The sequence below is a fragment of the Phaethon lepturus genome, unplaced genomic scaffold, assembly GCF_000687285.1.
Source record: "Phaethon lepturus isolate BGI_N335 unplaced genomic scaffold, ASM68728v1 scaffold41349, whole genome shotgun sequence".
NCBI lineage: Eukaryota > Metazoa > Chordata > Aves > Phaethontiformes > Phaethontidae > Phaethon > Phaethon lepturus.
Window position 1 is genome coordinate 1 of NW_010563486.1, and position 11,646 is coordinate 11,646.

General features: G+C 49.9%; 1 protein-coding gene across 1 annotated transcript in view; it reads left to right on the top strand.

Moving 5' to 3' along the window:
- Positions 1-20: 20 nt before the first annotated feature.
- Positions 21-11,646, top strand: part of LOC104626619 (Golgi integral membrane protein 4-like) — a 33,208-nt gene continuing 21,582 nt past the window's right edge. Inside the window, exons 1-4 of the mRNA XM_010294580.1 lie at positions 21-207; positions 7,202-7,276; positions 8,542-8,591; positions 10,231-10,284. Of these exons, the coding sequence (XP_010292882.1) occupies positions 21-207; positions 7,202-7,276; positions 8,542-8,591; positions 10,231-10,284 (366 nt within the window). The remainder of the gene's footprint in view (positions 208-7,201; positions 7,277-8,541; positions 8,592-10,230; positions 10,285-11,646) is intronic.

Consider the following 11,646-nt stretch of genomic DNA (forward strand, 5'->3'; position numbering starts at 1 on the left):
CGTTGTGCTTCGGCCCCATCATGGGTACCGGCATGTGTTCGAGGAGGCAGAAGGGGCTTCTGCAGACCGGGGTTTGCCTGGTGACCGTGGCGTGTTTGGGCTCGGGAGTTTTCATGTACAATCACTTGCAGCAGAAGGTGCGGAACGCCGAAGCCCTGGCCCAGAAATACAAACAGCAGCAGGAAGCGCTGTCTGCCCAGCTGCAAGGTGAGTGACCCGCGCTGAGTGTGCCCGCACGCCGGCTGAACTTGCCTCTCTCCCAGCGTTTTACCTGCTGGTGGCTTCGCTGCACACACAGCCCAGCGACAAGCGGGGAGCCTTTGTGGAGCCGACGTTTTGGCTATAAAGAGCTCCAAGACGTTGTCGCCTATTTCTTTGCTGTCTAGAATTAGAATAGCCTTGACTGTGAACTGCTCACAGCTGCAAGGGGAAGGGAGTGTGCTGGATCGGTGAGTTCGGCTGCATCACGTCTATTCCATTTCTTCCCCCTGTGGTTCCTTTTGGCTGTAAAGACTAGTCCTATGCCACTCTAAACGTGAAGCAGTAAAAATGCAAACAGGATGTACAGAGGCTGGTCGGTCAGGCTCTGCGATGTGGCTCTGCTTTCTAGCCTTGCTGGAGTGTCCGTCCACGAAGTTACTAGAGAGGCAAGGGGTGTTTTAGCAAAGTTTGTCTTCGTAGTGTCTATTACCTGTTGCCTTTGCAAGGAAACAAACCCATCTTCTTATCAAGAGATTGATCTGTGACTCTAGAATTGCCAGCCTGTTTGGGGGTGATAGATGCTACAGCACAGAGCCGCCAAAAAAGGGGAGAGGAGGAAGAATTGGCTTTTCTGAGCCTGCTGGCAAGCGCTACCAAAAGGCAAGCATAATATATATTTTCCCCCTTTCCTCCCCTTGTTTGTCGTACTTACATAAATGTCTAACTGTGGCAGAATGACATTTTAGCCCGTGGAGAGAGCTCAGCAGGGAAGGCTGAGGACACATGTTACTCCATTGCTGAACTCTTATCATCTTTGTTTAGTCTTACCATTCTAGCCTTACGGTATCTGTCAAAGCTACGTTTCCAGCACCTGTCACTAGATTTGGACTCTCTAGAGGGATTTGCTGAGCTCCCTGTAGAGAGGTTTGGTAGGAATCAACTCTTTGGTATCCAGTAGTTGTGTGTGTAATGCTGGAGGGACGGGTTAGTTCCGGAGTGCCCACAGAATGAATTTTATTTGGACAAAATACTGTTTGCCTGTGGTTCTAGTGATTCAAGGTCAAGAGATTCATTTAACACTTTTTCTTCTAACAAGTGGTTTTATAGTCTAGTGTTTAAATTGAGATCTTTTCCTCAGGCTGAAATCAAATACGGGGTATCCCTTGTGACCTCTGTTCACATAGCCAGTGATATTGTTTCTATAGCCTGTATTGCTGGAGAATTCTGCAGATCTGTGGCTCAACACGTGTGTCTTGTAGGGTTAAATCTTTTCTGGTGCTTTTGTGTGCAGTGTACTGATGCAAATGTAATGTTGTCCCTGCGGTGGTTGTGCTCAGGGCTGTGTATTTCTACCTGTAAACTGTGAAAGCAGAGTGTGGTGTATGTGTTGGGTTTTTTTTTAAAGCACGTCTCCTTGAGAGACAATCTTGTGAATTGATCTTGTGTGTCTGTAGGTTCACTGCTATTATCTTATCTTTTCTTTCCATTTCTTCTTACCCTGTCACAAGACATTCAAATAGCTACAGCTCGCAATGTGTTGCACAGCCCCAGCGATTTCCACCTGCATCCTGTGTTTCTGAGATGCAAAGATCAGCAGGGCAGAAGTTAGCCTACATTCCTTTCTGGTGTGTCAGTATCTCTGGCTTCTCTTGGAGAGAGGGGCTGGTTCTTCAGAGAATAAGCTGACAGCAACAGCCTCAGGGAACCCCAGTTTTGGGAACAGCAGGCTTAAGCAAACAACTGAGAGAGGCTTGTAATTTTGTTTTTTACCCAAATGTGTTTGAATGGCAGAGCTGTAGCCTGTAGCTGGGGTTTCTAACTCTGTCAGTTCTTCCATGCCTAAATACAGTTGTTGCCATGGATACCCTTTTTATTTTGAGAAGACACTTACTTGTCCAAAAATTTTAACACAGGCGAAGCTTCGTTTGGGATTTGACTGGTGGGAGAAGCCTAGGGATTGGCAGGCAGGAGCCGTGTTCATGTGCCACCCGGCACATAGGGCTGTGGCTCTGGTGCTGTCGCCTTGCGGTGCCGCTCCCTGCGGTGCTTTGGTGCTGCAGGCAGCAGAGCGGGCGCGTGGGCTCTGCCCCGGTGCTGACTTGTTGCGTGACTCTAACTGCTGTGTCTTCCGCAGCTGATTTCTGCCTTTCCAGCTCTACAAAAGGAGGATGTGTTATTCTGAGATGGAATTCAGTACTGTTTAAACAGTGCTTCAGGTGCCTCCTTTCAGCTGTCAGGTTATTTCCTACCCTTCTTATATTCGAGTACAATACATGGTTAATGCTTCTGGTAGCTTCTGTAAATAAAGCTTGGAAACTTAGGGCTGGGCCAAGAGTTGAGCGAAAGGGAAAAGGAAATCAAGTGGAGGAGGGAGCAAAGAGCAATGCCTTGTCCCATGTGCTGTCCTCTACTGGCTGCAGGCAGGGAAATAGATTTAGTTTACTCCTTTAAAATAAGAGCAAAGCAGCTGCTGACTTTGCTACGGGGTAAAACACATTGTGTGAGAATGAGAAAGGGAGGTCTTGTTGTGTGCATGACCCTGCCCGGTGGTCGGTACCCCTTGTCCCAGCCGGCTCTTGCTGCTGCGTGCGGAGGCGGCTGGTTGCTGTGACCCAGTAAGACCCCCCACTTCTGTATTGTGGCCCAGGTGGAACACAGGAGGGATCTGCTTGGCTCTTCTGTCCTTCCGTCTCTTCTGTTGGGTGGGGTTGGAAGCAAGTCAGAGCGCATGGAGACACCTTGCCGAACACTGGGCTCTCCCTTGCGGGCTGTGGTTTGGGGGGCTCTGGTGCTGCGTCACGAGGCTCAGAGGGACAGCCTGGCAAACCGTGACCTGGTGTGCACTCCAGATGAATCTGTTCTGTCTCGGTCCTCGCCCCAAACTCATGCCATACTGAGCTAGGTAGCGGGCGGCTTTAAGCGAAGCGTTGCTGTGCCCCCTCCCGCTCTCCCTAGGCGTGTGCCCGTATCCCTGCGATGCCGCTGCCTGGAGGTGCTGCGTGGAACGGGAGGGATTGTTATTTTGGTCGGTTCACGAACCAATGGCCCTCTTTGAACAGACCAGGAGGGAGGGTGCATTCATAGTACCATCCACTTCTGTCTGAGGTTCCTGATGTGGCCCGACAATGGCACATCAAACCGGTGTCTGGGGTGGAGGAATTTTCTCTCACAACGGGCTACGTTGTACAGCAGCTGAGCGTGGGAACGCAGCGCTCTGTCCTCACCGCTGGGTGTCTTTTACCCAATCTGTCTCTCCTTTGCCATCTCTCTGGATCGGAGAGGGAGGTATGATGAATCTGGCTTTCATTCTGCTCCCCTTGTCCCTTGCTCTGGGTGATTCTTGAGCCCGGGTGACTGGTGCTTTGGGTGATGCAACTGGATGGAGACTGGCAGAAGTATGTGATGCCTTAAGGAGAGCAACTGAGAAGAAAGCTTTTCCTGGGTGATTAGCTATAAAAGGGGAAGGAGCGCAGTGCAGTCTGGAAGTTAGTGTCGATCTCTGTGCTGAGAGCTGCCTGGAGCTGTGAGCCATGGGCAGTATGACCATTCTTCCCACGGCATGTGCTATTGGCATAGAAATGGCCTCTCAAACTATGCACTGTGCGTAGCTTTAGTAGAGCCAGAGCAGCAAATCTGATGTCTCTGCCTTGCTCCATGAAAGCAGGGAGCCAGCGTGCACTTGTGGCTTTTCCAGGCAGGGGTGAAACGAAAACACTTGAACAGAAGGAGGGTAAAATGTGGGACCGGCAAGACTGGAATCATTCGCCCTTTATGGATCTCTTAAACTCTCCCTGGTAGTTGTTTGGGGGTGCCCTGGGGTATATGAGGCAACCCCTCTGCACAATTGCCCCGTTTTCTGTGGTCTCTTAAAGTGAGAATAAGTTTGGAAGGCTTGACCTGTTCTTCCTTCCCAAAGGCAAGACACTGCGAGGGATTTCATTGTTTCAGCAGTTTGAGTTCTGCATTTTGGCTCGTTTGGCAGCAGGTGACAGTGCTTTAGTGCTGAGTTCTGGCTGAATTCCAGCCTGGATTTAGACACTGACCACCCTCCATTCTCTCTTGTAGTTGCAAATTGTTAAAGACTTCCTGGCTCCCTGTGCCCTGAAGCTGTACAGTGCCGGTTTGGTTTGCTAAGTTGTTTCTGTATTCCACCACAAAGATGAGTAGAGAAGACTATGCAGCACTTGCTTGCTGCTTTGTGCAAAGCTGAACCCACCTTTTCTGGTGTCTGGAGGCCGAGATGAATAGATGAAAGACTACAACTTTTTTTTTTCTAGTCACTACTTCAGCTTATCTTATTAAAAAAAAAACAAGTGTCGGGAGAGCCAGATTTTGTGTGCTAAATTTCTGCATAAACAGCCTATGATATGGAGCTCCTGCTAAAGACTCGCCTGCGTTGTGGTGCTTGCCTTAGGATTTGTGGCTGTGGGTGCTAGCGCAAGCCTATTGCTATAGGAGCTTTCCTGGGCTTTAGTTTCCCGAGTACTGTGTGAGATCAATAGCGCCTGGTAGTTTGGGGGTCAGCTAAGCAGACCTTTTCTACACAAAATAGCTATTTGCTTGCCTGGTCCTGTGCTGAGGGTGCTCGGGGTTTCTGTGTGAGGCTGTAGCTGTTCAGCTCGCCGCTGCGGTACAGCACTTCGCTGTCCTGGGAGGGGGAGCAGAACCGTGCTGTCAGCGAGGCTGGCCATGGCCTCGCTTGCCCTGTGTTCTTCAGCTGCAGGGACCTGGAGAGGTGGGCGACCTGCCTGTCCGGGGTGAGCTTCTAACCCTGGTCACAGACTCTCGTTTTCTTTCAATGTCCTCAGGTTACTAGAAAACAAAATAAAATACCTGCAGGAGAAATATGGGGAGTTCCTCCAAGCTTAGAACTGCCGAGGCCCACGTGGACTGGAAGCTCAGCGTACAAAGGGCATGGTAAGGCCTGTGAGTTGCTGGGCATCCCCAATAGTCCCAGCGATTTGTTGCTGGTGTGACCGTCCCATCGCATCCAAGACTCGTCCTCAGGTGCTCCGCTAGACAAGACTGCAAGAAAGTGAGATGCTTGTAGCGGAAACTTGAGTGCCAAGAGCTCACAAATCTTTTGGGAAGTGGCTGATCATCTGAAGATGACAGTTTCATTGACCGAGGCTTTTCGGCACGCAGCGAAGTACCCACAGTCTCTCGTGTGCCAAGCTGGGCTGGGGAAGCCCCGAGGGTGACATCCGAGTAGTCTGTTGGGAAAAGTGTTTCTGAAAATAAAGCTGTCACTGAAGTAGACGCTTGGACAGCTGCAGTGATGGGCTTGCTGCTTACTGATGTGCTCAGTGGGGTGGAAAATCCTTTCAGACTGAAGACAAATGTTTCTGCTGTGATGGTTTGAAGAATATGTTCGTTTCTTCACTTCAGAGGCAAATGTTAATGAAGTGGCTGAGCCTGGGGAAAGCGTCTTTGCCATCGGGATATCTGTTAACTAGGGAAGGTAACAAAGAGAAGGAAGGAGGTAGCGTGGCTGGTGACAATAGGAATTCCTGACCTAGGACACTGGCCCTTCCTGCCCCCCGAGGGAGGTCAGAAATGACAGAGGGAATTAGGTGGGTCAGGGGATGTGAATGAGGATGTGGATGTATGCCTGGGGAATGGCTCCTCAGTCCGGCATGGAACTGAGCTTGTCAGATGATGAGCCCAGGCCGGCAGAGCCTAAAACATAGTCCTTGTACCTGCAGGGTCTAAAAACAGGATAGTTCCGGGAAAAGCAAATTTGTCTGTCTTGTGCTGCTGAAGCCCTGATTCCAGTACAGGAAAAGTGACTGCCTGGCGGCACTGAAGTTGCTCCACAGGGGACAATGGGATACTGGGATGCTTGGATTCAGTTTGTGTCTTAAATACTATACTAGCCTCAGTATCTGGGCTGCTTGCCTACTTGGCTGGCTGGGGTGGTGCCCCCAGAAGGCTTGGGAAGCAGTAAGTACAACCTGCAAAACCCTTAGGATTCAAAGCGTCGTCATGACACTCTTATCACTTCTTTTATCACTACTTTTTCCTCTGATTTGCTCAGGCACTCAACTGTTGCTGGAGATGACTGTAAATATTAACAGATCCACTGCTGGTAAACAAATGTATTGCAAAAATCCAAAGCTTGGACTTAGCCAATGTCATGAGTTTGGCTTAAATCATGGAGTTAAACCATGTAGAGGTGGTTCTTCTGTGCAGAAAAGGCATTTCTTCCCACAAAAGGTGGGAAGAAAAACACCAGTCGCTGTAAGGGTCCTGGTAACGCCACTAGACTTGGATTTGTTGTGATCCAACAGAAGAGAAATATGCTGTAGTGAACCAGGCTTTTAAAGAAGCTGCATAAAATGCTTAGACTATACTCTTAGGCCTGCCGTGCATGAAGTTGCAGGGGGATGTGGCTCATAAAGGTGAGGAATGCTTCCCTTGAATGCCCAGCTTTGATTAAAAAGCTCTTGAAGAATGGTCATGGCAGCAGGGCTTTGCCTGGTGAAATTAGTCTTCCATGCACTTAATGTAATTAAGAGACCTGCTGTGAGGAAGACACAGTCTAAAAATGCAAGGAATAGGTGCCATTTTGCAATGCAGAAGGAGGAGGTGAGGCGTAGGGAGGCTGTGAGTTCTCTGGAGGGCTACTGTGACAAAGCTGGAGAATGTGCCTGGATCTCGATGGTCACCATGTGCTCTTTGTGCAGCCAAAGTGCTTCATTATGTCAGCAGTAACCTTCACTCTGCTTGCCCAGGCGCCTGTGCTTCTTTGAAGCATAGCACACAAGACCTTTCTAGAAGCGTGAAGGTATATGTGACTGGCTTCAGCTGTAGCGCGAGAGCGGCGGTGGTGTTTCACTGGGTGGGGAGTCTCCTGCTTGAACGGCAGGATGGTTAAGAACCCCAGTTGTGGGCTGTCGTGCAGAGAACGGACAATGCAGACCTTGCACAGCACACGCGGTCGAGACGCAAGTGGTGCTGGGCTGCTATTTATCAGCTTTGCCTCTTTCTGCTTCCCTAGTTGTGTATGAGCACAGATCCCGGCTAGAACGGTCCTTGCAGAAGGAGCGAGGGGAACACAAGAAGACGAAGGAAGGTGAGTCTCTTGCATGGGTGGCATAGTGGTGGCCAGCCAACCCTCTAGCTGTCCTGTGGGGAGATGTGTATGTTGTACTCGAAGCATTTTCTGCCTTCAGGGCCATGTGTGGATGTTACTGAATGCTCCCCAGGTGAGACTCAATCCCTGGTTTGTGCTTGGAGCAGTTAACTGACTTGTCCATTGCCCGCGGACAAAAGGTGCTGGGAGGTGGGTCCTGTTCTCTCATGTTACTACATGTGTCTTCAGTCTAATCTGTGAGTAATAGTACCCATGATGTGGTGTTTGAGCACTTTAAGTCCTAGCTAAACCTGGCACTAGATGATGCTTTTTTCTTGGAAATATGTAAACTTTCTTATAAAAGTGATGGGAAGATGCTGAGCTCTACAAGTGCTTAAAAACGTTAGCATCACTGCACTCCATAACACATGGACAATACTGTCAGATCCTTTAAAGTTGATGTGAAAAAGTAGATATACGCATGCAGAATATTTTAAGACCATGTAATACAACAGGGAGTGGAAAACTGATGGATTAGCTCACGTACCTTTCAGTGGAGTCGTGTGCTTAGATGTCAGACCCCTTTGCACCTGGCTCTTGCTGGCAAGTTAATAGCTTGGTTTTGTCTTCAAAACCGGTGTGTGGAGTAACATCACTAGTCCTTATTACTACGGGCACTGTGTTTCTAGAAATGCTGACATACAACACCTAGGGTTGCCTGTAGCGATGTAGGTACGTGGCTGAGGGAGAAGCCGCATTTTTATCTCTCCTGTTTGGTGGGGACTGAGTGAGAAAATGAAGCATCCTAATAGACATTATCTATCTTGTCATGGGACCCTTCCATTTTAAGGAAGTGGCACAGATGAGGTCAGCAGATGAGTTCCTTGGTCTCACAGAAGCTTTGATTCCTCTTTTACAAAATCATCTCTTCTTTCAGAGCACCTCAAATACTTACACAGCTTCAGTGACATGAAAATGCAGCTGGTTTTGTGCTGAAGTAGGAAGTCACCAATGCACTTCCCTACAGAATGGGAAAGGAAGAGCATTTGGGCCAGTCTGTATGGGTGGGTAGCTCTCATGGAAACTACTACTGTCTTTCTGAGGGCGTTGAGTAGTGTCTCACAGCAGCATCTGCATTCCAGCTTGTTGAGGTGCAGTCTTTTGTTCATAAGGCGCCGATTTCCTCCTTCCATCCCCCAACCAAAATATAAAACAGATCCTTGTTAAATTCCAGCTCATTAAATTGTCTTCTCTTCCATTTCTAGATTTTTTAGTGTATAAGTTAGAAGCTCAGGAAGCTCTCAACAAGGAGAAGGTAGGTGCGGTTTATTCCTCTGTGTGTGTGTGTGTGTGTGTGTGTGTGTAATAATAGTAAAGATTCTTCCAGTACCACCACGGTCATGAGGCCGGTGCTGCTGTCTGGAAGGCGTGAAAGACTATGAGTGTGCATGGTACAAGATGAACTTTGGCTGACTCCACGTTGCAAGGCTGTTGGTGTGTGAGGATTTACTTCTTCTTAGGGAAAGCCTGTGTCCAGAGCTATTCTGCCTGTCCTTCCACGTGTGACAGCAAGTAGGTGACCTGATTGTCAGCTCCCGGTGGCGCAGGGAGTCCTGTGCTGCAGTCAGAAAAGAGAATTGCTGCTGCTTGGTACAGAAGCGTCCTGGGGAAGCTGAATGCCGGGCACACCACAGGGAGCACGGAGAAGAAAGGCCATGGTGTTGGGGAAAGCGCATCCATTGTTCTCCGTCTCCCCGGGATTGTCAAACGATTTCCACTAGCCTGTGAACTTCTCACGCGCAGGAAAAAGAACACGCCAGTGAGGGTTAGGAAGAAATGCATCTGTGGCTTACGGTCTGTCCCATTCACTTGAAGTGATAAGGCCGGTTTTATTCCTTTCTCAGAGCATCTGTTGATGAGATGCTGGAGAAGAGGAATTGCTTTTAGCCTGCTCATCTGTGGGTGAGTGTCATCCTCTTACAGAAAGAAGCTCGTGGATGAATATCTGAATGCTCTAATGGCTGGGCAGCTCCCTGGCGATTTGTGATCCCTTGCTGGTACTATCTCACACCCTATAGAGTACTTTTTATCATAAAAGTCAAATTGTGGGTTGTAGTGAAAATCTCTGCACGGGGCTTAGTTTGCACTTCCATGGTGCTGCTTAGTGTCTCAGTTAGGTTGCTTTAAGCTACCCAAACATAGATCCCAGCAGATGTTTGAGAAGCTGCGGCGTGTTCCCTCTCAGGTGCCACCACCGTCAGGACTTTAGCCTTTGAGCACAGGTGGCTGGTGGCTTTCACGCCTGCTGTGTCGAGTTGCCGGTGCTCCGGTGCAGAACGGCACCCTGGGGACAAAGGGTAAGAGCGTCACCCGTAGCAAGGCACAGGCAGGTCTGTTGAACCGGTGCAGACCCCTCCTGGACACACGTAAATCCCAGTCTGCCGCTGGCTTGCGTCAGCTGGGCTCGGTTCGGTCGCTGTGCCTACTTACAGCAGTTTGCTGTAGGCTTTGCCCATTGCTTCGTCATCAGGTTTTCTGTTACGTGGTGGGATTTTTGTGCGTAGTGAAAGCCTTGGCTCTGGTGCCGTCTGCCTCCCCCGAGCTGCTGCAAAGGATGCTCAGCCGGCTCTGGGGCGGGTTTTGCTGTGCAAAGCCTTCGGCGCCGGGCCCGTACGAGATAAAGACTGGGGAAAACTACTCTGAATGTGCATCAAGAGTGCAATTACTGGGCTGGTGGCTGGGTTGTTCTGAAAGGGTTCCTCGCCAGCTGTGCTCAGGAGGCACGTCCTGACGGTCCCCTTGGTGGGCTTGTTCCCAGTCACCGTGTGTGCCTGTGTGAAGGGGCAGCGGGAGCTTGCTGGTGGTGCGGTGGCTGGGCAGGTGCTCGTGTGTGTTCTTCCCTGCCTTCGGTTTTTCAGAGATCTAATAGTGCTGTTGAATCTTTTTCTTTCCAGCAAGACTCTATGAACAGATACGGGGCCCTCAGTTCCCAGCACAAGATACTTAAGGTAAGGGAGGAGCCTGGTTTCGTGCACTCGCCATCCGCTGCGCATTAAAGAATGGTCCCTGGCAGAAGAGTCGGTGCTTTCGCTTACCGGAGGTGCCTGGGAGAGACCGAGGGTTTCCTGCGGCTAGTGCCAGCTCGGAGGGAGGAGACCACGCAGTGGCGTTGAGCGACATTCCTTCCTGACTATTCAGGTTCATGGGAGTTTCCTATTTATTCCGCTGGGCTTTGTATCAGATTTCAGCCTTCACCTACACCTCATTTCGATGGTAGTCTTTGTGCAGTTTGTCACGCAGGAGTTCTGGTGTTCATTTGTGTTCTTTGCTGGGTCTCTTGGCGTGAAAATAGGTCTGTTCATTGTCGCTTGCCCTCTGGACTAATACGCTGTATTCCTGTCCGTGCAAGTGGCTCGGAGCGGGGTGGCTTATAGCATTTTATAGCTTATTGCGTGCTCTACCGGCAGCATATCTGGATGTTAAGTTTGCTGTTAGAGCAAAGCAACTGTAGCTGTCGATCGTGGTTTTTAAACTTTTCTTAGTTAGAGCGTTGGCAGTGAAATGGTAATTTAATTCTGGGACGTAGACAGAGGGCTGGGTTCCAGCAACCCTCAGCACTGCTGGGTTGTATTTCCTGAGCGGAGCTGGACCTCCAGCTGCCTGGCTTTTGGATTCAAACTTCGGGAAAAGGGAAGTACAGTTCTGTCTCTTGGGTATTGTCCAGCACTGCGGATTCTGGGAACGCTTCGCAATAGTAACGTCCCTCTTCGTAGCAGCTGCAGTCCGAGCAGAATGCTCTGGTTTGCTTGTCTCGAGGGGACAGTGAGAGCGTCTTGTCCTGGCTCCCTCTCTCTCGCTTCCTTGTGTGTTTGTGTGGGGGGAATCGTCTAGTTTTCAACTACATTTACAGCTGCTGAAAGACCGACCAGCCCTTGGGACTGCGGACTGGCAAACTCAGCCCCCCTGCCCTTCTCCCCCCTCCAAAAGCAGTTCTCAGCTCCACTTCTAGCTAGTGATGAGGCTGTGGTTAACGCTTCTGTTACTGGGGCACGGGTGGAAAGTGCTTCCCACTGGTACTAGCTCCCTCAGGGGGAAGGTTGCTGCCAGCAGCGTCATTACCCAGGAAGCAGGTATGTAATCCGAACGGAAGCAGCTAACTCCGTGAAGCTGGAGGTCCCAACTATGACCGAAGACTTCCATGAAGCCACATCAGTATATGCGGCTTTCTGGCCAGTGATGTCATTCTGATCTGTGTTGAAGTCATCTATGTCTGATTAACATCTGCAACTGGCACACCAGACTCGAAGGGGCAAGGGGCTTGACTTTGTCCAAAAATAGCAGCTGCGGCAGTTGCCTGTGTCTGGATTCCT